Source organism: Chiloscyllium punctatum, chromosome 26 (assembly GCF_047496795.1).
Source record: "Chiloscyllium punctatum isolate Juve2018m chromosome 26, sChiPun1.3, whole genome shotgun sequence".
NCBI lineage: Eukaryota > Metazoa > Chordata > Chondrichthyes > Orectolobiformes > Hemiscylliidae > Chiloscyllium > Chiloscyllium punctatum.
The window spans coordinates 31560958-31586032 of record NC_092764.1 but is presented as its reverse complement, the minus strand read 5'-3'; the positions used below and the strand labels follow the sequence as shown (position 1 = coordinate 31586032).

Here is a 25075-nt window from a genome sequence, read left to right as displayed (position 1 = left end):
ACCAAATCAAATGCCATCTCCTCCCCTAGAAATACACGGTGAAAGCATAATCTCGAAGGTATTTTAATTAGCCCAGGTCAAAATGAAGAGGGTTCTGGTGACTATACCTGACAGACTGTTATTGTTTTAATGTAATTGAAGGGATTTGGAGACTCCCCGATTGTCAAACAACTAAAATAGCTAAGCTGACACAATGTAAACCAGAGACAAAGACAATTAATGAGAAAACAGAAAATAATCAATTGCTTGATATTTGTAAAACATGCATTGATAAATTAAACTTTATTCAATTTTTTAAAAAATCTGAAGACATTAACAGACACACATCACAATTACATTTTGTGTGATAATACCGGATTAATGAAAATTAAAAGGAGTTTCTACAGTTGAATTATCTTCAACACATAAAATCATAATTATTGATGGACTTGAAATGGCATTGTAACTACCAAAGTGAGAAATTGTTTTCCCACAAGAAATGTTACTAAAATGTAAAAGTCACTTGGATTTATGTAAAAAAAATGAGCAATCCATACATAAATCTTCCAATTTTGTGTCCTTTTGATTCATGAACTCCATAACTGGGTTCTTATCCATGACTGACTCCTGAACAAGTCAGGCGGTTGTGAAATACAATTGGGTATGTATTCAAAGCAAATTCCATTCAAACAGAAGTGGGCAACTGACAGTTAGTTATAAAATCTAGCTCTTACAGGATACTTTATACAACTGAAAACAGAGAGAAGTTATGTATTCTGATGAAATCATAAATTTGCTACAATAGAAAGTATTTAAAAATATCAAGTTGCACTAATTTCTACTGTAAGGTCAAACTGCTCCAATAGCTTAATGGCCTCACCAATTCATATAGGGTAGCTAAGTCATATATTTACTTGATGCCAGTCAGGATAGAATGAGACATAAACAACAGTTAAGCTTCCCTGAATTAGGAACTAAATATCGTTAAGGATTCATGACTGCTATCCAGCACCCTACGTCTGGAGTTTCAGAGCTATTTAGACCTGAGAAAAGAACTGAGAGCTTCAGACAAAAAAATGGAGGGGACAGGATAACTAATTATTCACATGTAGATTTCATAAATATTTGATTTATTTCTATAAATCTAGGTTCTTTCAAAGTTTATTAATTCCTAAAGATTGACATTAGGCACGAATCTGATAAATGAACAGACAAGTAGCTTAATTGAAAATGTGCAGCATGTAGCCTCTTTTTAAAATGTAATTAAATGATGTCCTGAAAAAAGCCCAATTTGTTCCAGTTCTGATATCATGCTTGGATTTGCTGCAGTAACCAATGACTTGAGTAATACTCATGAACTGTCAGTATGAATAGAATCACAGAGTCACACAGCATGGAAACAGACCCTTCAGTTCAACTCATCCATGTTGACCAGGTATCCTAAACCGAATAAGTACCATTTGCCTGTGTTTGGCCCATATCTCTCTAAACATTTCCTATTCATGTACCCATCCTGTGTGAGAAAAAGTTGCCCTTAAGTCCCTTCTAAATCTTTCCCCTTCCACCTTAAACCTATGCCCTCTAGTTTTGGACTCCCCGACCACAAGAAAAGACCTTGGCTATTAATCTTAGCTTTGTCACTCATGATTTTATAAACCTCTACCAGGCCACTCCTCGGCCTCTGAAGCTTCAGGGAAGAAAGTCCAAGCCTATCCAACCTCTCCTCATAACTCAATCCCTACAGTCCTGTCAAAATCCTTGCAAATCTTTTCTGTACCATTTTAGTTTAACATCCTTCCGATAGCAATACACCAAATGCTAGCTGAATGCTCAAACATTAATTATTGATGAATTTATAATAGCATAGTATTAACTACCATCATAATATTTCTTAGCTTTGATCTTCCCGGAGAAATTGTCTTCCAAGATGAAATGTTACTACATCCCATTAGCTGGTAAACTGTAGTGAATATGTGAACAAAGTCCACTGGAGCAACATCAATTACAAATATTTACTTTAAAATAATGTTAGCAATTCCAATTCCAAGTCCTAGCCCAAAGATGTGCAAGTTAGGTGGATTGGCCATGCTAAATTGCCCGTAGTGTCCAGGGATGCGCAGATTATGTGGATTAGCCAGAGTAAATGCAGATTACAGGGATACGGTGGGATTCTCTTCTGAGGTTTGGTGCTGACTCAGTGAGCTGAATGGCTTCTTTCTGCACTGTAGGGATTCTTTAAATTCCATTTGATTTCATTTTCACTCAATTGCAGATGCGCTCATGAGTGTCAAAAATCCAGCTATGTGGTCATGTTCTGTCATGATCTCCAGATCGACAAAACAAAATGCTTGTAATCACTGTCAAATGCTTATTTTATGTTATAATTTTTTTCTGCCTCAGCTTTTGAAAGACTACCATTTCCTTTCTCTTCTCCCATCATGTGCACATGCTTGTAGTAGCTCTTACAATCTGTTTTATACATTTTACTAATTTGCCCTTTCTTCCCCAACTTTACCACATTTTTGATTATCCTCTTCTGACTTCTACTGTTGACGATCCTCAGGCTAACTACACTTCTTAGCATTTTAAGCCTCTCTTTTTAATCCAATTTTGTCCTTAATCTTCTTAAGCTTGATTGGAGTGGTTCATTTTTCCATGAAGTTTGTAATCTCCTGAGGAAAGTACAATGTTCATAATAATGTTGTTTTTCAAATGTCCACCATCGCAGATCTGAAATCACATTCTTAAAACTAATTTTCCAATCTATCTTACTCAATAGCCTCTCATACCTATGTAATTGGCTCTATTTAAATTAAATGTTCTAATTTCAGACTGACATACACTATTTTCAAACTCAATATGAAATTCTATCATTTCATGATCACATTTCCCAAAGGATCTCTTACTATGAGATTACTAATTAACCTTGCACAGGAAAGACCTAAAATAGCTTCTCCCCTGGTTGGTGCTTTGGCACACTGTTCTAGGAAACTATTTCAGATACATTTTATGATCTTGTTCAAACTAGCTTTGCCGATTTATCTGTCCAGTCCATATACAAATTAAAGCTCTCGATTATTGCACTGCTTTAACTTTTTACAAGCTCTTATTTATTAATACATTATCCAATAATAGATACTGATTGAATACCTATAAGCTATTTCCACTAGCATTTTCTGACACTTGTTATTTCTTATTTCTGACCTAAGTGATTCTATTACCCAATGACCTGAGTAGCAAACTTTCCTCATTACTGTTCAGGTCATCCCCTATTATCAGGGCACTGTAACCACCCCACTTCCTTTCTATTTGTCTGCCTTTTCAACATGTCAAGCACACTGGAATATATATTTCTTAAACTAGGTCACTGGAAAACTTTATCTCTGAAACTGCAATTAGATCAACACAACTATGACTAAAACTACAGTTAATTTTTTTCTGTCCTGTCACAAATGCTTTGTGCAGCAAAGCATCTACATCCAAGTTGTTGCATGGCCTTGTGGCTTGGCTTTTCTCTCTAGATTCATATATTTTCTATTGCCTGAAATCACCCCCAACCAAGTTTTGTTTAAAGTTCCATATCTCTGCCTCATAGCATTGCAAATACCCCATTAATCGAAATCTCAGCCTCTGAACCACATATGCAAGTTATTGATTTATTTGCGCGCGGTTTAATTAGTAACACAGAGATTATTGCCTTTGAGATTCTGCTTATTAATTTGGATCCCTGTTCCTAAAACTTCCATAGCAGAACTGGATTCCTTGTTCAACTTCTGTATTTGATTCCTAAATAGATTAAACAACTGGATTTACACTCCAAGCGCTTTTCTAGCACAAAATAAAACTTTCCTTGGCACAGGTCAGAAATGCAGTCTTTGGAAGTCCAGGTTATGGCTGAAGAAAACAGTTTTAATTAGTCAGTCAGCGCTGTGTGCACTTTATTGCTTAGTGGCATCATGTATTACAGCTGAAAGAATCTCAGACCTCTTGTTTAAGGGGAAAGGTTAAGTCTGCTCCTACACTGCATATGGTGACCCCTGATATGCCTGACTCATAGCCTCTCATCTTGATCATTAACCAGACCTGTACAGCTTCCCTGTTCCAACAAGACTTACTGCCTCGGAGATCAAACCTTGTTATTGCCAGCACATCCAAAGTCTCACAATTCCTGCACCTTAGACTCAGCTTAACATGCAGACACTTATTGCAGATATGGTTGTATAGAACTGCAATGGTTTCCAGAAAATCACACATACCGCTATTGCAATACCATGCTTGTTCTGTCATCATTTTACATTCTTGTTTCATTCAAATAATTAATTGAAGCTGTTTAAGAGTCATAATCATAGAGTCATAGAGATGTACAGCATGGAAACAGACTCTTCGGTCCAACCCGTCCATGCCAACCAGATATCCCAACCCAATCTAGTCCCACCTGCCAGCACCCTCCAAACCCTTCCTATTCATATACCCATCCAAATGCCTCTTAAATGTTGCAATTGTACCAGCCTCCACCACATCCTCTGACAGCTCATTCCATACACGTACCACCTTCTGTATGAAAAAGTTGCTCCTGAGGTCTCTTTTATATCGTTCCCCTCTCACCCCAAACCTATGCCCTCTAGTTCTGGACTCCCCAACCCCAGGGAAAAGACTTTGTATAATTATCCTATCCATGCCCCTCATAATTTTGTAAACCTCTATAAGGTCACCCCTCAGCCTCCGACACTCCAGGGAAAACAGCCCCAACCTGTTCAGCCTCTCCCTGTAGCTCAGATCCTCCAACCCTCGCAACATCCTTGTAAATCTTTTCTGAACCCTTTCAAGTTTCACACCATCTTTCCAATAGGAAGGAGACCAGAATTGCATGCAATATTCCAACAGTGGCCTAACCAATGTCCTGTACAGCCGCAACATGACCTCCCAACTCCTGTACTCAATATTCTGACCAATAAAGGAAAGCATACCAAACGCCTTCTTCACTATCCCATTTACCTGTGACTCCACTTTCAAGAAGCTATGAACCTGCACTCCAAGGTCTCTTTGTTCAGCAACACTCCCTAGGACCTTACCATTAAGTGCATAAAGTCCTGCTAAGATTTGCTTTCCCAAAATGCAGCACCTCGCATTTATCGGAATTAAACTCCATCTGCCACTTCTCAGCCCACTGGCCCATCTGGTCAAGATCCTGTTGTAATCTGAGGTAACCCTCTTTGCTGTCCACTACACCTCCAATTTTGGTGTAATCTGCAAACTTACTAACTGTACCTCTTATACTCGCATCCAAATCATTTATGTAAATGACAAAAAGTAGAAGGCCCAGCACCTTGTGGCTCTCCACTGGTCACAGGCCTCCAGTCTGAAAAACAACCCTCCACCATCACCCTCTGTCTTTTTACCTTTGAGCCAGTTCTGTATCCAAATGGCTAGTTCTCCCTGTATTCCATGAGATCTAACCTTACTAATCAGTCTCCCATGGGGAACCTTGTCAAATGCCTTACTGAAGTCCATATAGATCACATCTACTCCTCTGCCCTCATCAATCTTCTTTGTTACTTCTTCAAAAAACTCAATCAAGTTTGTGAGACATAATTTCCCACGTCCAAAGCCATGTTGACTGTCCCTAATCAGTCCTTGCCTTTTCAAATACTTGTACATCCTGTCCCTCAGGATTCCCTCCAACAACTTGCCCACCACCGAGGTCAGGCTCACTGGTCTATAGTTCCCTGGCTTGTCTTTACCACCCTTCTTAAATAGTGGCACCACATTTGCCAACCTCCAGTCTTCCGGCACCTCACCTGTGACTATCGATGATACAAATATCTCAGCAAGAGGCCCAGCAATCACTTCTCTAGCTTCCCACAGAGTTCCCGGGTACACCTGATCAGGTCCTGGGGATTTGACCACCTTTAACCGTTTCAAGACATCCAGCACTTCCTCCTCTGTAATATGGACATTTTGCAAGATGTCACCATCTATTTCCCTACATTCTATATCTTCCATATCCTTTTCCACAGTAAATACTGATGCAAAATATTCATTTAGTATCTCCCCAATTTTGTGTGGCTCCACACAAATGCCGTCTAGCTGATCTTTGAGGGGCCCTATTCTCTCCTTAGTTACCCTTTTGTCTTTATTTGTAAAAACCCTTTTAATGAACTTAGCTTATAGATCTTTGTTTGTTTTACATTAATTACATGATATTAGTTTAAGGTATAGGCAGAATAAATTAACTATTTGGCTGAAACAAAAAGCACAAGTACTGACAGCAAAAAGCATTAGAATTCCAATTCTTACCAAATTGGGACTTCTTACACTGAGTTTATGGTGACTTTTCTGAGAACACTAAACCCATTATTTAATATTACTCTGAAATAAGGGTGTGAGCATTGGTTTTGAATCAGAGGATCATATGGTCAAGTCTCACTTTTGAGTCTTGAATATATAATCTGGGCTGACAACTCAGCAGTACTGAAAGAGGACTGCACTGTTAGATGTGCTGCTTTCTGAATGAGATATTGAACCAAAGCCCCACTGCCCAAGGCATGATGAAAGGAAGAGCAAGGAAGTTCTCCCACTATCCTGATCAATATTTATATCTCAACTAACCTAGCTAACAGTTTAATAAGTCATTAATTTCACTGCTCAGAGGAATGCTCAACAGTATTGGCTGGTACAATTCCTTTAATTGAGATTCCCTTAAATTGGCTGGAACATCCTGAGATGAGAAAGGAACTGTTTAAATGAAAATTCTTTCTATAAACTCAAAATGTAAGAAATGTAAAACTGTCAGCATTCTTCTTATGATAGATCTAAAACATGTTGCTAGAACACAGGAGAATAGACCTTTCCCTGCTGTACACCTGTAACTGCTATACAGCCATTGGTTGCTCATTTCTCTGTAACCCTGAAATTTGAGCATAACAAGTTGTTTGAATATATTTAAAAATGTGCTGAATGATATTTTATTAGCTTAGGTATAGACAGAAATTCAGTGATAATATTATCCTCAGTTAAGTAGTACTAATGCAGCATGTTAACTGCAACAACCTGACATTTAAGGTCATGTCCAGAATCTATCAAAATCACAACTGAGATTATGAGAGAATACATAAAAGGGCTGCAGATATATAAAAGTAATAAAAACATTCGATCTACATTTCTCAATAGTATGCCCCTTGAATGATATATTCAGTAAGCCAGTTGCAGCATTTTCTTCAAAATACTTACTATTTTCCTCCACAGGTTTACCTGCTATCTGGTGAGCTTGTTATGAAAGATTTATTAAAAAAAGGGCCAACATTACATGTGACTATGCAAGTATTAGCATTCAAAAGGCAGTGATGAACTGAAAATAAACAGGATGACAAAAATAATGAGAAAACAAATGGATCTGAAGTCGTGATTAGTTCTCTGGACTTGAAAGCCTGAATCCTAGGGTCTTAAAAGAAGAGGCTGCAGAAATATTGAATTTGTTGGTTATAATAATATTCAAGTATGCCACAGAATCTAAAAAGATTCCAGTCAATTGGAAAACCAAAAACATGGAGGAATTCAGAAATTGTAGCTTACATATTTAGTAAATGGTATTATCTGGTGGATGAAAGAATGATCGCACTGCGTTAATACAATGCTTTTACTGGTGCAGGCAGCTGTCTGAAAGAACCATGTGCAAACACAGGCAGCATCATACAACAATGACAACCACTATTTATATCTTGCCATCAGTATAATCAAAAAGCCCAAAGCACTTTTTAGACGTCTATTTGGATAAAAACAGACTAAGCAAAAAAAATATATTAGGCAGTGAAGTGGGGCATGTTGGAGATGCAGCCTTGATACAATCTTCATGTAATGTGTGCATAATTCCAATAATACACAAACAAAATTCCAATATGGATCATTAAAATCAGATCCAACCTAATCTCAATAACTGATGCCAGTTGCAGTAGATCCTTTCCCAATCAGACGGAAATCAGTCGAATCTGGGAACTTCCAAATCAATGCCAATTAATGCTAAGTAATCACTATTCACTAAACTATCATAATTAAAAATAGCAAATAGACAACAACTTAAGGCATACATTTAATGTAAGAGGCAGAAGGCTTAGAGGAGAAATGAGGAAAGACAGAGTCACCCTGAGGGTGGTAGGAATCTGGAACTCAACGCCTGTAAGTATGGGAGGAGCAGAAACCCTCCTAACACTTAAAAAAAAATGTGCACTTGTGATGCCAAGGCATTCAAGGCTACTGGGCAAGTGCTGGAAAATGTGTTTGGAATAGTTAAGTGGTTGTTTTGACTGTCACAGACTCAATGGGCCAAAAGGCCTTTTTCTGCTCCATATCTCTCTCCGTGACTCCATGGCCATAATTTTAGAAAGCATTGGAAAACAATACTTGAGCACCTGGAAATTCATACATTTCGTGAGAATAAAAGTGTAAAGTCAAACCCATTTTTGACTCGGATAAAAGAAAGGCAGCTAGTTTTCTTTATATTTCTGTGCCCATTCTCACCATTTTTTGTCATGCTTGGCTTCTCTGCATGGTAGAGGTTGGAAGTAAGTTTGCTGTAACCAAAGGAAGAGGGCCTTTTTCTGTCAGTATTTTATCATCTTTCTTATTTATTGGTCAATTGAATTGCAAGTGTATTAGATAATGGCTTCACAATTCATACTGAAGCAATAATTGTGAAATATTTCTACATAAAACACTAAAACTAGTTAGAGTTCCTCTATTGGACATGGAAATTCATTTAGGGTTTCAGTTTAACACAAAGCACAGCTAAAACTGCAACCATTAATCAAGACTTTCTGGTATACTTCTATAAAATATTTAAGAAACTATGTATGCATAATTACAGCCTAAAACTTGAAATTAACTTTTTTATTCTTAATGTGTTGACCTCCCTGAAGATGGACAAAAAGTACACAATTCCATCTTCTCACACTGATCTAGTTCTGTGACTGAAGATCATTTAGTGACAGGGATAAGCCACATTTTTTTTTCCTCAAATAAAAACTTTACTCCACAATCTCCACAAACATTTTTAATATATATGTAGATTGATCGAAATAAGAGGCTAGTGCTATTTTCCCTGGAGTGTTGGAGGCTGAGGGGTTGAGAATATGTATAAGGTATAAGCAGGCAGGGAAAGAGTTAAGTTCTGAGTATTGTGCAATAAGAGGTTCAGCTGAGCATGACTCAGATCAGATAAGAACGTACAGTTAACAATGGGCTGCTGGAGGCAAGGGTAATGGGTTAACAAGGTGGAAAAGTAGTCATTATGGAGAGCCATTTAACAATACTGGAAGCATTCAGTATGCAAGGTCTCCTAACAAGGGAAAAGTATCCATTGTATGAATCCAGTTAACAAGGTTTAGAACAGAAAAGGGCTTCATCTCTGCTATTGATGTTCAGCGATTGTAACGGTCATCCAATCAATACGTATGTTGCCTTATCTGGATGCTCATTCTTGTAAAATGACTATATAGTTCATTGAGAAACTGCTGTTCCAGAGAAGACTATGAACTCATGTCTCTGTGCAAATGGACGATTGTTCTCTCTCCCTTCAGGGCCTGGAATAACGATGAAGGAGGTAAAACTATACAATGTTTCTGAGTGTTTTGCTTCAACTAGGGGGGGGGGGGGGGGGGTGGGAGCAGGATGACAGGGCTACCTTATAGAGGTTTATAAAATCATGAGGGGCATGCATAGGGTAAATAAACAAGGTCTTTTGCCCAGGGTGGGGGGAGTTCAAAACTAGAGGGCATTGGTTTAATGTGAGAGGGGAAAGATTTAAAAGGGACCTAACAGGCAACTTTTTCATGTGCAGGGTAGCACATATAGGAATGAGCTGAGGAAGTGGAGGAGATTGGACAACTACAACATTTTAACAGGCATCTGGATGGGTATATGAATAGAAAGATTTAGAGAGGTATGGATCAAATGCTGGCAAATGGGACTGGGTTAATTTAGGATATCTGTTCGACATGGACAAGTTGTGTATATCTCTATAACTTAGTGATAAAAAAAATTATTTAAATTATGTTTTTGCATTTCCCAATTTTGAAAAAGTGATTTTAATACTGCATATTATACAATTCACAGTACTCTCTGCTTTCATTTTCTATGTTGCAGGCACAGGGAATGAACTAAAAAAAAACTACTTTTACTCAATCTGTTTAGATTTACTATCACACAACTCTGGAGCAGGTGGGATGTGAACATGATCCTCCAAGTTCAGCAGTAGGGACACTACCAATGACTGCAAGAAGCCTATCAGGGAATGAACATTACATTTTAATTCCATATGTGCAGATATATACTATTCCTATTCAGTTTCATACTCTTTAATTAACATCTTTTTAAAATAACTTAGCCAAATGATGCCTAGACTAAGTAAGCTTGATAACGTTTTAGCTATGAGAAAGTGAGGACTGCAGATGCTGGAGATCAGAGCTGAAAAACGTGTTGCTGGAAAAGCGCAGCAGGTCAGGCAGCATCCAAGGAGTGGGAGAATCAACGTTTCGGGCATAAGCCTGAAGAAGGGCTTATGCCCAAAACGTCGATTCTCCTGCTCCTTGGATGCTGCCTGACCTGCTGTGCTTTTCCAGCAAGGTTTTAGCTATACCTGTGTGTGAGAGACAATATTACAAAGTTCATTTAAACATGTCACTTGATGTATATTAGGTTATCCAAATTCTATTAAAATCACAAAATAGCAAAGTATTGCTGACAATTTTGTAGTCAACATTTTCTCCCACCTCAGTCAAAGCTCAATGTTGTAAAAGAATAATCAAATTTGATCTATCCTGTGATCATCTCTTGCCCAAATCACTTTGCTCCCCGTTACCAGGTTAAGTTCCCACCACTCTAGAGATACTGCCAATAATCATATGTACAGATTTATTAAAGTTAAAATCACAACCCTCCCTACACTCTCTCCTTATGCTCATTTTCATGAATTGAGCAAAGGAGAGCAGGTAAAACCTGAAGGAAATTTACAGGTGTACAAGTTATTTGGTAACTACAGTGTATGGGAAATCACAAGAGAAAAAAAAACTTAAGAATACTCAATAGGAAAAGGCAGACTTATTTATGATAACTGAACATTGACGAGCAACATGCAAAGTTAATATACCCATGGTAAATAAGGTCTTAGAATACTTCATCTATTTGAGTTTGTAGCTATCCTTGTTTTGCACAGACCAATGTCACACAGAAATACATTGTATAGTTTTTTAAACTCTGCAGTAACTTCACTGCGAATATTAAATAGTAGGTAAACTTGTTGGAAAATTTACATGTCAACATACTGACTTTGCTATGGGGTTCATTGAGGACAGAGACTGGTTCTGAAAATTCTGCACCTATCTCCAATCTTGACGATCAAAACACTCGGAAATTCTTACCTAACGGTTGGCCATTTTCTTACTATGTGCATTAATAAAAATCTTAAGAACTAAACCGAATTGTCCCACAAATGGTTCTGGAATGCAGCTAACCACCTGGATACAAAAACAATAACAACTTTAAGGTATATTTGTATGCAAGTTTGCAGCTATTGGGATAATGCCTTTACAACAGCCTTGAGGATTACGGTTTGGGTTCAATGAACATTTGCATTCTGTGCAATATATCCAAACAAAAAATGAAATTTCATTCCTTTTGCTTTGTTTACACAAACGATAGAGAGGGAGAAATTAATGACTTGATAAAAGGATTCAGCAAAGTAATGCAAGCTCAGCATTTTAAATGAAACAGAAAACAACACAGCATTCCTGACCTGCAGAACATTTCAATATGTTGAACATTAATCATTAAGTCTGGAGACTAAGCCAGCTGAAAACGGAGTGCTGAAGCTAAAAAAAACTTGAATCAACAAAAATTGTGATTATGTTCCAGTTTAATAATTTCCCCCTTTTTGAATAACTGATATCCAATATCAACATTTTTTGGATTGCACTTCCTGCTTCAGGGTGCCACAGATCTGGCTGTATTTTTGCTCTATTTCGCTGTTTTGCAACATTAACAAAGGATTGGGAGTAACCCTTTTTTATCAGACTAATCCTCCGATTCTTGCAATTCATTGCCAGCTCAATCTGCATACGTTTGTCTATGGGTGGGGAAACCGAAGACTGGAGCATGTGATGAATATATATACACACACAAACACACATCTTAAAGCTGAACCTTCTTGAGTGAGTATGGTACAAAACCAAAGTATATAACGTTTGGTTAAATTGAGAAACATTTTTAATGTTTAAAATCTGCTGAGCTTGCAGCATTCGGAAAAATAGCTAATGAGATTGCTTATAAGATAGAATGCACTGCAGTAGTTTCTGGAGACCATAAAAATGATTTTGTCTGTTATTTGTCTCTTCCTAATCAATCGCAGGTTTTGCAGTAAGCTTTACATTGTGCATTCTATTTATATTACCATTGTATTATCTACAAGGCAAGTGCATATTGTAGCTCTATAATTACGAGATATTGTTTACGTTAGTGCACATAATCATGTCAAAGTTAATCGATCCAGAAAATATACTTGGAGGAAAGAAACGGGTAACGTAATTGTTTGAAAATAAAGTACATTCATCCATATTTATTACACCCACTTCAAAAGACTTCGGTCACATCGTTTTTTTGAAGGGATCAGTCAAATTTATCATTGCAGATTTTTTTTTGGAGGGGGCGGAATAAGACAGACGAAAGAAACCCAAATTTTTCGTGCGAACTGCGAGTGCCGAGTGACACACTTGTGTTGACCCAGCGACGCAGATCAAACTCTGACTGTGCTCCGGACTCGGTATCACCCTGAAGGTGACGCCATCGAAGGAGCTTTCGGAAGAACTTCACAACAAACCACTGTCAAGCGCGCTTTAAACCACCATTTAAAAAAAAACGCGCAAGTTGTTGTTTGGGGGGGGGCTCGATCTTTCCCTTGCCATCCTTGTGCTAACGGTATTGCGAAAATCAAGGTTCCCTAAACTTGCCCTGGGCTGAGCACAGCCATTGTCTGGGACTCTCATCCCCGGACCCAGAACCACTCCAGCGATCTTTCAATCATCAATCAATCCGCCTTCTCGCTTCAAACTCACGCATGTCCGCAGCTAGCTATAGACACCGGCTTGTGGTAGACCTCCAGACAGATGGGACAGCTGTACGAATCCGCCAAGTTTTCCCCCGGCACTGCCGGCGTATGTTTCGCCTGACTGCCGGAGACCAAACTCCGAAACATCGCCATGATCGTACCCTCTACAACCTAAACATCCGTCATTTGCCCGCGACGTCCGGCGTGGCACGCGTCATCGCACCGCGACGGCCGTGTGACGTCAGCCACAGTCGGAGGCCCCTTGTGTCGGTTCCCACGGAAACGCCGCCATTTGCCCTCTTCGGTCTGTCTGTGTGTGTGTGTGTATGCGCGCAGCAAGCCGCCGTGTGATTGATAAAACAAAGACCGCACGCAGGGAGGGGACAGCACCTGTGAGGCGCAACGGTTCTGATGCGCGAAAAGTTCAACTGCAAACTGCCTGAGGGAGAAGGAAACAGGGCGATCGAAAGAAACAAGAGAAGCGGGTTCCCCGGATCCGTGTCGGTCGCGTGAGTGAGTGAGTGCGAGAGAAGAGCAGGTGTCAGCCGGCGTCTCGGGCACGCGCGAAGCGCCGCCGTTGTCCGCGCGCGCCGGCGGGACCCGTTTGAACCGAGACCGAGACGACAACCGGAGCGGGGCCATGTGTGAGGCTGAGCAGGATGACACCGAGCAGCCGCTGCTGAGGGCGGAGGCTATCGCTGCAAGGTTAGACAGCCAGCGGGTGAGCGGGTGGGTGGTTTAATTCATTTGTATAGAGATGCTTTGTTGTTAACCGAGACCCGTAATGTGCATGTGTATATATATACACGTATGCGAATATATACAGTATCCAAATATCTATTGTGTGTGTGTGTGTGTGGTGTGTGTTTGGGAACCTCGCCATCGCTGCAGCAGTGACAGACATTCCCAAAACTGCGGATAATTGCTCAATGTGTTGGGAACAAAACAATTCATCCCCCATAGGGGTGTAGTTAGGTTTGAAAGATTGATGAACTGATCTGCGATCATTTGTAATCTTACAATAGAATATCTTTCTTTTAAAAAAAACACACACGGAACTAACCTGCTTTCGTTTGTAGTTTTACGATAGAGTACCTCAAAAAAAATACACGCAGTGACATTTTTTTGGGTAAAGACAATGGAAACAGGCGAAGCCAAGGAGACTCAGTTGACAGGTGAAATGCAAACACCGTAAAAATAGCGGGTAGCTTCAAATTCGGCCCTGCATTGCGAAGAAAAGCGTTTTGCTGCTCAATGCTGCGATTATTAATGCTGCTACCAGTAAAAAAATACAATTGAATCAAGCTCGAAAGGCTCAAGTTTATCATGATAGTTGTAACTTGCGAATCTGGAAACTGGCCCATCAACCTAACAAGTCCACACCGACCCTCCGAAGAGTAACCCAAACTCATTTGCCTAACCGGTAAAAACAAGGACTGCAGATGCTGGAACCCTGATTCGAGATTAGAGTGGTGCTGGAAAAGCACAGCAGTTCAGGCAGCATCCCAGGAGCAGGAAAATCGATGTTTTGGGCAAAAGCCCTTAATCAGAAATAGAGGTGAAGGGCTTTTGCCTGAAATGTCGATTTTTCTGCTCCTCGGATGCCTACCCTATTGTCTAAATTTACCCCAACCAATGCACCTGGCCTACATGGGGAAGGGGGGATGGGATGAGGACATGGTGTGAATGTGCAAAGTCTACACAGATTGTTGCCTGAGGCTGGAATTGATCCCGGGTTCCTGGTGCTGTGAGGCAGCAGTGTTAACCACTAATTCCTGATGAAAATCTTTTGCCTGAAACGTTGATTTTCCTGCTCTTTGGATGCTGACTGACCTGCTGTGCTTTTCCAGCATCACTATAATCTTGACTCTAATCTCCAGCATCTGCAGTACGTACCTCCGCCTAACCATGGAGATGCCGTGCTGCCCATGTGTTAGCGTTTTAGTTTTTTTGATGCTTCTTTGCACTGTCTGCCATTTTCATTTGGTGGAAATAAGTATGTCAGTACAACTGAACAGAGTGGGATATGTGCTACTGTCAAACGCCTTAAAAAGGAGATAAAAGGAAAATAACTTAATGGGAAATTAAGACATTAGCCTCAAATCCAACAGTGGAACAGTTTTTGGATACTTTATTCCCAACCTGATAATTGTATGTCCAGCAGTTTAGATAAATAGGCTTGCAAGAAGTTACTTTGGTATTTTTTGCTAATATTCAGAGCAGATCATTACTTTAAAGGACAAAACTCATCTTTAAAACAATACTATCCATCTCTATGTTGAAGACTGTAGTGGATCTCATGCCCACAGTCTTGGGGGAGTGAGTCCCTGATTTGTATTAATTGCTGTGTGGAAAAGTTCTAACCCAAAGTTCAATGTCCAAACCTTTCATAAACCCACCACATGGTAATCATTGCAGAGTATTTGATTTTGATTGTGGCGATGAAATTTTTGTTGAGTTTTTTTATCATATACGTAGTTACTTTTTTTCAGTTGTGAAGTGTTCGTTAAATCAAGTTCCTTTCTTCAGTTCCCACTTCGTCTCTATCAGACTACCAGCTTACTCTGTTATTATGAACCATTTATCCAGATTTGAGTTGGTTTAGAAAATGTTTGTGGGAAATTTCTAAATACTTTATTTTACAATATGAATTTTTCTGCAGTGTTGCACAGAAATGTATGAAGTGTCAGGACAATTCTGCAGTGTTGGTCATTCGGGTTGGCGATGCATTTTGTAAGTAAGTACCCAAAATATGCAGTTACAAATTTCAAAACAATAATTTTCTTGGGGACATCAGTTGTCAATACAAAGGAACATTAGGAGGGGAATAGTTCGTTCAGCACCTCTAGCCTGTTGCAACATTTATTTTTCTAATGCTGAATGTATGCCTTAAATCCAGTTGATTGCTTTTCCACTAAGGATAATGAATGTTATCAACAATAAAAATAGAAGTTAGAATGAAAACTAAATTAAAAAGCTTAAAAATTAAGAAAAATGAGGGAAGGATCAGCTAACCTTGTGTCTGCTGTTGGAAATTCCTAGAGTGTATAAATAAAGGTATGAAGACTTTAAAATGTTTAGGCTGATTGGACAGTGGTAGGAATTTTTAAAGGGTCACTTGCATTGGTTACAAGGACTTTCAGAAAATATTTGGTAAAGTTTTTCATTACGGACTGTTAGCTATAGTTGAAGCGTAATGAAATCGGAGGCAAATTCTTTACCTAGTCAGGAACTTGGGTAAGAGGGAGGAGGCAGACAATAAGGATAATGGACAAGCACAGTAGCACCTCGACATATGAACTGAATCCGTTCCGGGACCCGGTTCGCAAACCGAAAAGTTCGCAAACTGAATCAAATTTTCCCATTGTTCAGATAGCGTAAGAATGCTTGGACTGCTGTTCACAGTGCACGCGCCAAAGTCGAACTGAATGACATCACGCGGGGCCCGAGAGCTTTTGCGTTCAACAAGCGCATAGCAAAGCAGAACAATGAAACCATGTGGTCGCATATGGGCTTTTTGCATTCGTACCTTGAATTTCGTACGTACGTTGAAACAAAATTTTATGTACAATCCTGTTCGTAAACCGATTTGTACGTGAACGGGGTCGTTCTTCTGTCAAGGTGCTACTGTATTCTAATTTGCAGAATATGTCCTTCAAGGATCCATGCTGGGTCCTCAGATATTCACTATTTCAATTAATAAATTTAGGATAGAAAGCCTCCTATCCAAATTTGACAATGTTCTAAGATATTGCAGTGTATGTAGTACAGATGGAAATATAACTTTACAAAGAAATATTTACAAAGAAATTTGAATGGTCAAAACTATGGCAAATTTATCTCGGTGTAAGAAATTGGAGGTTATTGAACTTTGAATGAAGAGCTGAGCTGGTGGAGATCTGACTACTACTCCCTCTCCTGTTCACAGCCCTAAACTCTATTCATCTACTGAGAACCAATCATAGTGTTGGCAGGCAGAAGTCTTTGTCGTGGAGAACAAGTCACTAGTTCTCAGATAAATTAGCTACTTATTTCTGGCTGAATCTCTATTAGTACAGACCCCTCAGCTCCAGCTCATTGCAAACTACAATTCAACTACTATATGAGTAAGCAGCTGTGTAAGTGGTGCTTACAATGAGTGTTAGGTTCCTTGTTTTCAAAATATGCAGTAATCTGTCAGCAGTCCTTGGTTTTTAAAAGAATTCTTTTTCCAATTCATAATTAAAAATGCAGGAAAATAAAGAAATGCGGTCTTTACAAGTATAAAATTAGGGAAACCTTGCTGCAATGATAAAGTTTGTGACACATACTGTCATAGAGGTGTACAGCATGGAAACAGACTTTTTGTTCAAACTCGTCCGTGCTGACCAAATATCCTAAATTGAGCTAGTCCCATTTGCCAGCATTTGGCCCATATCCCTCTAAACCCTTCCTATTCATGTACCTATCCAGATGTCTTTTAAATGTTGTCATTGTACCAGCCTCCACCACTTCCTGTGGCAGCTCATTGCATACAAGCATCACCCTCTGCATGAAAAGCTGGCCTCTTAGGTCCCTTTTAAATCTTTCCCCCTCTCACCTTAAACCTATGCCTTTTAGTTTTGACCTCCCTCACCTGAGGAAAAGATCTTGTCTGTTTATGCTATTCATGTCCCTCATGATTTTATGAATCTCTGTAAGGTCACCCCTCAGCTTCCAATGCTCCAGGGAAAATAGTCTCAATCTATTCAGCCTCTCCCTTATAGCTCAAACTCTCCAACCCTGGCAACAACATCTGGAATGCGTAGGTTGTTTTCCTTACTTTGTTGAGGATTTGCAACAACATTTTCAGGGATGAGAGGACATCTAATGAGAAGAGAGTGAGTGAACTAGACTTCTATTTTCTGGAATTAAGAAGAAGGAGGTCCCAAACCTACAAAAATGTTTAGGGCTTGACATAATACGTAATAAGAGGCTTTATTATTATGTGGGCAGCCTAGAACTAGACATCATAATTTTAGGATTATGGTTTGGCCATTTAGGAAAAAAACTTGAGGGACATATGACTTACTTGTGTTTTGGTTTCTCAAGGTCTTATGGATGAGTTTTAGAAGCCGAAATGTTGAATTTTCTAAAAAGGTAATTGTGTTGTTACAGGTCATTAGTTAGATCATAATTTTGAGTAGAATGTGCACTTCTGTACATTGAATTAAGTATATTGGAGCTAAGAAAAGGGTAAAATGAAAATTCATAAGGATATCAAGAGTTTTCAATAAAGGTTTCATAAATTATGACTTCCTCTGGAATACAAAGTTATGGAATTCAAATTTATAAAGATTTTGAGAGGATACCTAGTGAAAGTGTAGACCTGAATAAAGTGTAGTGTAACATAGTGGCCATGTTACTGAACTATCAATGTAGACACCTAGAGTAATAATTTGCATACAGTTTAAATCCCACCACGGCAGCTGGAGGTTTTAATTTATTAAATGAAATCAGATTTAAAAACTAATATCATTAATAGTATCTGTTTAATTATTAAAAAAACTCCATCTGATTCACCATATCCTTTTAGGGAAGGAAATCTGCCATCTTTGACCTATATATGACTCCAATAATTGAAATGGCCTAGCAGTTGTCAGTACTCAAGAAGGCAATTCACAAACCTCTTCTCAACTGTTTCTGGCTAAATGCTGGGTTTACCAATGACACCCATGTTGTGCATTAATAAAATCAAGTAGATTTTCCATTTCTATACTGCGCATTTTGTTTAATTTATTTATAATTGTTAATGGCATTAGAAGTAGTTGAATATCTAGAATGCTTCAGCTTACCACCAATATTGATTCTGTATCTGTATCTTCTCTCTCAGATCCTGCTTCAAAGAATATTTTGTACACAAATTCCGTGCCATGCTAGGGAAGACTCGCTTAATTTTTCCAGGAGAACAGGTAGGTAATGCTTTAAAATTTGCATTTTATTTAAGAAAATACCCTTGTTCTGGGTTTAATACCATAAACATTTTAATACACAGCCTAGCTTGAGGACTCTATTAGCTGTTAAATTGAGAATAGTGGTTATTAAAGTTGAACTTGGTTCTTTTCAGTATAAGCTTTACACAAACTTGAGCTTTTCAGTAGGAGTTACTGAATGGTAATTAAAAATGCTGGAATTATTAAAGTTAGGTCACGTTTATGGAGGGAGAAAAAGTTAACATTTCAGCTCTGTGACCTTTTATCAGAATTCAGATAATCTAGAAATGTAATGGCTGTCAGGGGAGCTGCATTAATAAACATCACCAATACGGTTTTATTTGTTTTGGCAAAAAAGGACACAGAAGCAATGGGGTGGATAGTATCTTTCAGTGCCAGAAATCATAGAATCCCTACAATTCAGAAAGAGGCTGTTTGGCCCATCAAGTCTGCACTGACCCTTTGAAAAGCATCCTGCTTACACCTACCAACCCCATCCCCCTAACTCTGCATGGGTTTTTACCATGGCCAACCCAGCTAGCTTGCACATTTTTGGGCACTGTGAGGCACTTTATTTTTAGAATGGCCAATCAACCTAACCCACACATCTTTGGACTGTGGGAGGAAACCAGAGTGCCTAAAAGAAACCCACGCAGACAATGGTGAATATGCATACTCCAGTTGCCAAGGCTGGAATCGAACCCGGATCTCTCTGCTACTGCTGTCTGTGATGTTACTTGAAATTATTTCATAAGTTTATATTCAGTTTATTTCAACTTTCTTCTGAAAAATATGTTAGAATCTGCCAATCATGAAATTGTTGACTCAAATTTAGATTGCCTGAAACTTCTCTGCAATTTCTGAACTTTTAGTTGGCATGTTTCTGTGCTTAATTGTTTTGATCATTTTTATGTAGGTCTTACTGGCGTTATCAGGTGGTCCCACATCTAGTGCAATGCTTTGCCAGGTTCAAGAGGTACTGTATTACAAGTAATATCAAACTTAACTTCCTTTCTCAACAGTGGTCTATATGAGCTCAGATAAATCATTAACAATTTCTTAATGTTTAGGGTGCTGTATCTTTCAGTCAAATGCATAATTGTGAATGCACTGCATTGTAAATGTTACTGATTGATTTGTAATCTCAACATTTTTCTGTCAGTTTAGAGTATTTGTTACATTTTAAAATCATAAAATGGATGCAGCACAGAACATGCCTATTGGGAATAGCAAGCCCATGCTGGCCTTCTGTTAGAACAATTTAGTTCTTGCACTTTTCCCCATAGCACTCTTAACTATTTTCTGTTTCGGTGCTTATCTAATTCTCTTTTAAAAGCCAAGATTGAATCTGCCTTCAGCACCTCCTCAGGCAGTGCAGTGCATTTTAAATCATAGCCACTTTGTGAAAAAAAAATTCTCATGTCACTTGTGGACTTTGTAAATTTGTCTGTTCTGTTTCTTGTCACATCATTAATGGGAGAAGTTTTGCTTTGTTCATTACTTTATATAGTCAACTTTATTTTGAACATCTCTATCAAATAACCTTTTAAGTATTGTTGTTTCTAAGTCCCTCATCCCTGCAACCATTTTCTTGAATCCTTTCTGGATCCTCAAGAAGCATTCACATATGTGTATTGCTAAGAATTGAATACAATCTCCAATTAAAGCTTAATTAGTGTTTCTGAATTTTTGCCATAACATTCCTGCTTTTGGATTCAATGCTTCCATGTGTATAGCCTGGGATCCCATAAATCTGTTTTAACTGCTTTCTCAGTCTTGCCTGCAATCTTCAATGATTTGACCACAAATACCTCTGACCTCTTTGTTCTTGAAGCCCATTTAGAATTGAAACAATTATATTGCCTTCCCTGGGTTTTCCTAAAAAATGTATTACCTGTGTCAGATATGTCTTCTCATTCTTCTGGCTTGTTTGTCCTCATGACTTCTATCAATAATCTCCACGCAATTCACTATACTAAGTTTTGTCATCTGCAGATTTTGAAGTTGTACCTTGTATGCTTTGTCTAAGTCTTTAAAGTATATCAAGTAGAGCAGCAGGTGCCACAGCACTGTATTTCCTGCTGGTGCTGTTAAGATTTGATTGTGGATTCAAATAGAATATTGCAACTAAAGTTGGCTAATTCAGAAATTTGATTCCGTATGAAGTTAACCAGCTATTGTCATTGTGTGTAGTACATTATTACTTCAGAATTTTGATAAAAGGAAGATGAAATTACCATAACTTTGTACAATTTCTTAAAAAAACTGCATAGTTTGCTTTAAATTAAGTTATATAATTAATAAAATTTTTTATCAGAAAATTCTAATAAACTGTTGTTTCTCTTTTTTAGGGTTTAAGTCGTGAGGCTCCAAAGAAGTTACGTTTTTGTCCTGGGATAGTTCATATAGATGGTACATCATTGCCTACGTTGACATTTTAAATAATGGACATATGGGTAGTTTCAGCTCTTTGTTTTCATTTTTCAGTTGAAACTGGATGCAATATAACTATTGTTCACTAATTATTGATGAAGATTGTGTTACTCAGTACAGTGTCTGAGTTTGTAGGGTTAGAGAATGAACATTGAAGGATGGGGATTGTTTTCTTGTGAATTTAGTGTGATTAATGTCAAAACCAAAAAAGTCATAGTAAACATAATAAGACATTAAAGAACCATCAAAGTTTTAAAAAAAAATTCTATACTGTGGTGATCTAAAGATGGAGTTGTTCTTAAAAGACTTGAACAAAGAGATAAACATTTTAAAGGAATAAGAAGTGCTAGCAAAGCAGTACAAGATTGGAGAGAATGTTCCAAAGTGTTAAATTCAGATGAATGAGCAGAAATGATGAGGAATTTCTTCTCTGAGACAGTTGTGTGTCTTAGGAATTCTCTTCCACAGAGCACAATGGAGGCTAAGTCTTTGAAGGTTGTTTGTTAGTTTTGTTTTGATTGAAAGCAGAGTCAAGGGTTTTTAGGTCTGGCAAGGAAGTAGCAGTTAAGACCACAATAAGATCATCCATCATCTTACTGATTCTCAGAGCATATTCATAAATCTGAGTGGCCTAATCCTGTTTGTATTTCTTATGTTCTAATGAAATTAGAGAGAGAGAGAATAGGACTAAAGTTAGACCAGGGCTGAAGAACCGAAGTGCTACATAGCTGTAATTTAACATTGAGAAGGCAGAGGCTCCTCAATGGAAGTAGTCATGGGGTGTCCACCTCTCCCAGGATCTGTTAGACTATTTTGCATGACTCAGATAATTAGTTGCCTGAGGTTGCAGATTCTGGCACCCCTCAAGTCAGGATATCCAGCCTCCAAGCAGAAGGCTCTTCAAACTCAGCAGTGATTGTTGCTGACAATCCAATCCTTATCCATGATCTCTAATTTTAGTATGCCGTTCAATCTAGGGGGGTATATTTTAAGTTTTGCTATTTTGTTGACTATCTCTTCCTTTTGTGTATTGTGTGAGCTTACATCCTTTTAGATTTCTTCAAATGTCTTGTTCAAGTTTTTGGTTTCCATGGTTGGTATTGTGGTAAAGTAACTTCAACGTTTCCATTGTTTTGTTGTCATGTTTAAGTGTATCTGGTGTATTGCATGGTTGTCCTGTTCTTTTTTTTGTGGTTCAGATATTACAATGACCAGAGAGTCACTGGAGCAGTGCCGTCTGGAGTTGTGTATTGAGGCCATGCAAATTCCCTCATTGAGCAGACTCCATTGAAATTGCCTGGGAAATTTAAAATTCTGATCAGGAATTTGCCTGTGTCTGGAACTCTTCACATAAATCTCTTTAAGGTCAGAAACTTTGGAGGCTTCTGACTTAGTTAAGTTGATAGTTACCCAGGAAGAATTAGAGGATTAAAAGCAAAATGTAACCCCGGGTAAGTATTAAATTGAGCCCCTCAACTACACCATCCCTGACCCTGAGAGTCCCACCATCAAACAGGCTGAAACAGACACTCACCCTTGACATGTCAAAACCTTTAAAATGTTGCACTTGGTACCCTACACACTGAACCCAGCCCCAAACCTAATACCCACCTGTTGGAACAAACTTCCTCATCCCAAACCAGATTCCACAATCTTCCTATCGAGATTCCCCTTAAGCATTCATTCACCCACGTGGCACCCTTAACTGATCTAACCCACCTAGAGTCGCAGTCATTGGCTCCCTACCTCTTGTCATTCACCTGGCCACTTTTACCACCACCCCCACAAAAAAACCCTACTGTCACTATAACCCCACACTTGCCTTGTGTGATTACCCTTTTACAGGACATGTCAAAATGACTGGTTATGCTGCTGGTCATTTAAATGTTAGAACATGGAACACTGCTACAAAAGGGCTAGGAAAGTTTCTATCAAGATCTTCTGTGCTGCTAATTTTGTGGATTCCAGGACGTTATAATAGGATACCTCCATCCAGGAATCTCCAGCACAGAAAACATTTAAAGGTAAGAGGGTAACTGTAAACTCCATCAGGGTCAGAAATGGCGTTACTGATCCTCATCGAAATATCTGAGCCATTGTTTGTAGAACGCTTTACTATTTAAATTTCTTGATAAATGTACCTTTGTAGTTTTGTTTTGCTTCCCAGGTTTTTTTGTGATCCTCTAATCTTTTCATGTTTGTCTTGTTCTCTATTATCTGCATTACAAAGAGCAATTGTGTAGTGAATTGAGAGGCAATGTTGCAGTCGTGAAAATGAACAAGGCAAAGCAAAGTTTGTGAATGTGTATTCATTGGCAATACTGTCACAAAAGAAAAATTGTTAATGCTTGCTTCATGTTCCTCCTACAGAGGGAGCGGTGTGTGGTAGGAGTCTAGAAGAAAGAAGGGCAACTTTAACACAGCTGGAAGCCATATTCCAGAGTTCAGGATTCCCCTACCATATAGTCTATTTGGAGGAGGTATTTGTTTTCAAAGTATCTTCAAAATTCAAACTTCACAGAAGTTTCAGAAATACAGCCTGAGGTTTTTTAAAATCACAAGTGAAATTTGTCATTTATGTAAATTTTTTTATTTCTTACCTTGACTGCTTTGTTCTATAGGTATTCAAATTGCCTAATTCTATGCTGCAGAGTGTTTCTTCCAGTCCAGCAAGTCATTATGGTGAGAATTACAAAGAGGCAGTGGATGGTTTCCTACAAAAGCAGCGAGAGACACTTACTCAGATAGAACAAACACCTACAGTTGTGGAGCAGTTGAATGTCACAGATACAGAAGAACAGGTTCAAACAAAACTTGCTCAACTCCATATTTGTGACCTTTTTGGTAAAGAAAATACTGGATACACCTTCACAGAAGCTTCCACCAGTGGAAAGTGGCCATTTAACTTGACACAAACTGAGGCAATAAAAGAACTGTTTAGTTCAATAAAGACACTGACCGCTAAAGAGGAGTTGCTGCAAACATTACGGTAAAAACTACATCTTTGATATTCCTTCAGAGACCTAATATTATGCCTTTAAAATTGGGTCATAATTTGTAACAGTAATCGCCAAAATTGGTATCTGTACTGGCATTGACTTTCAGACATTATTATCCTATTTCATTGAAGATGGATAATGCTCTATCTGCAATCAAAATTTCAGTAATAATTGGCTGATGTCTTATTTTTTAGGAGCAGTAAAATATACTTCATAAAATCAGTTGAAATGAGTGCTCGTCTCTATTCAATGACAACTTGATACTTCTGTTTTGTCTCTGATTTTCATAGAATTATAGACACTTACAGCATAGAAAATGCCCAATTAGCTGGTTTGATAGTTGTTTGAAAGAGCAATCATGCTTAGTTTCTTTTTGCTGCTTTTTGTCCAGCCATAGAAATTACATGACCTCAGATACCTGACCAACTCCTTTCGAAGTTATTTGTGGAAACAGCTTCCACCATTTTTTCAGATACAGTGCTCCAGATCCTTATAACTGAGGAAACAGTCTCATCTTTTAGATCTTTGCCAGTGATTTCAAATTTGTGATCTTGGATTATGGACCCACTGCCAGAGGGATTAACTTTTTCTCTGTCTGCCAGATCACCTCTTAACCTTCT

At 38.5% G+C, this 25075-nt stretch overlaps 2 protein-coding genes across 8 annotated transcripts in view; one reads left to right on the top strand and one right to left on the bottom strand.

Annotated features, from left to right (window-relative positions):
* Positions 1 to 13268, bottom strand: part of rnf166 (ring finger protein 166) — a 68036-nt gene extending 54768 nt beyond the window's left edge. The window contains exon 1 of the mRNA XM_072596053.1: positions 13080 to 13268. Within this exon, the coding sequence (XP_072452154.1) occupies positions 13080 to 13225 (146 nt within the window). The 5' untranslated portion in view covers positions 13226 to 13268. The remainder of the gene's footprint in view (positions 1 to 13079) is intronic.
* Positions 13269 to 13330: 62 nt separating this feature from the next.
* Positions 13331 to 25075, top strand: part of ctu2 (cytosolic thiouridylase subunit 2 homolog (S. pombe)) — a 31444-nt gene continuing 19699 nt past the window's right edge. For 2 of the 7 annotated variants that reach the window (XM_072596046.1, XM_072596049.1), the window contains exons 1-7: positions 13331 to 13801; positions 15735 to 15809; positions 18924 to 19002; positions 19940 to 19999; positions 21375 to 21435; positions 23827 to 23936; positions 24078 to 24445. In XM_072596046.1, coding sequence (XP_072452147.1) covers positions 13713 to 13801; positions 15735 to 15809; positions 18924 to 19002; positions 19940 to 19999; positions 21375 to 21435; positions 23827 to 23936; positions 24078 to 24445 — 842 coding nt within the window. In that variant the 5' untranslated portion in view covers positions 13331 to 13712. The remainder of the gene's footprint in view (positions 13802 to 15734; positions 15810 to 18923; positions 19003 to 19939; positions 20000 to 21374; positions 21436 to 23826; positions 23937 to 24077; positions 24446 to 25075) is intronic. The other 5 variants (XM_072596051.1, XM_072596048.1, XM_072596047.1 and 2 more) reach the window with 5 other exon arrangements.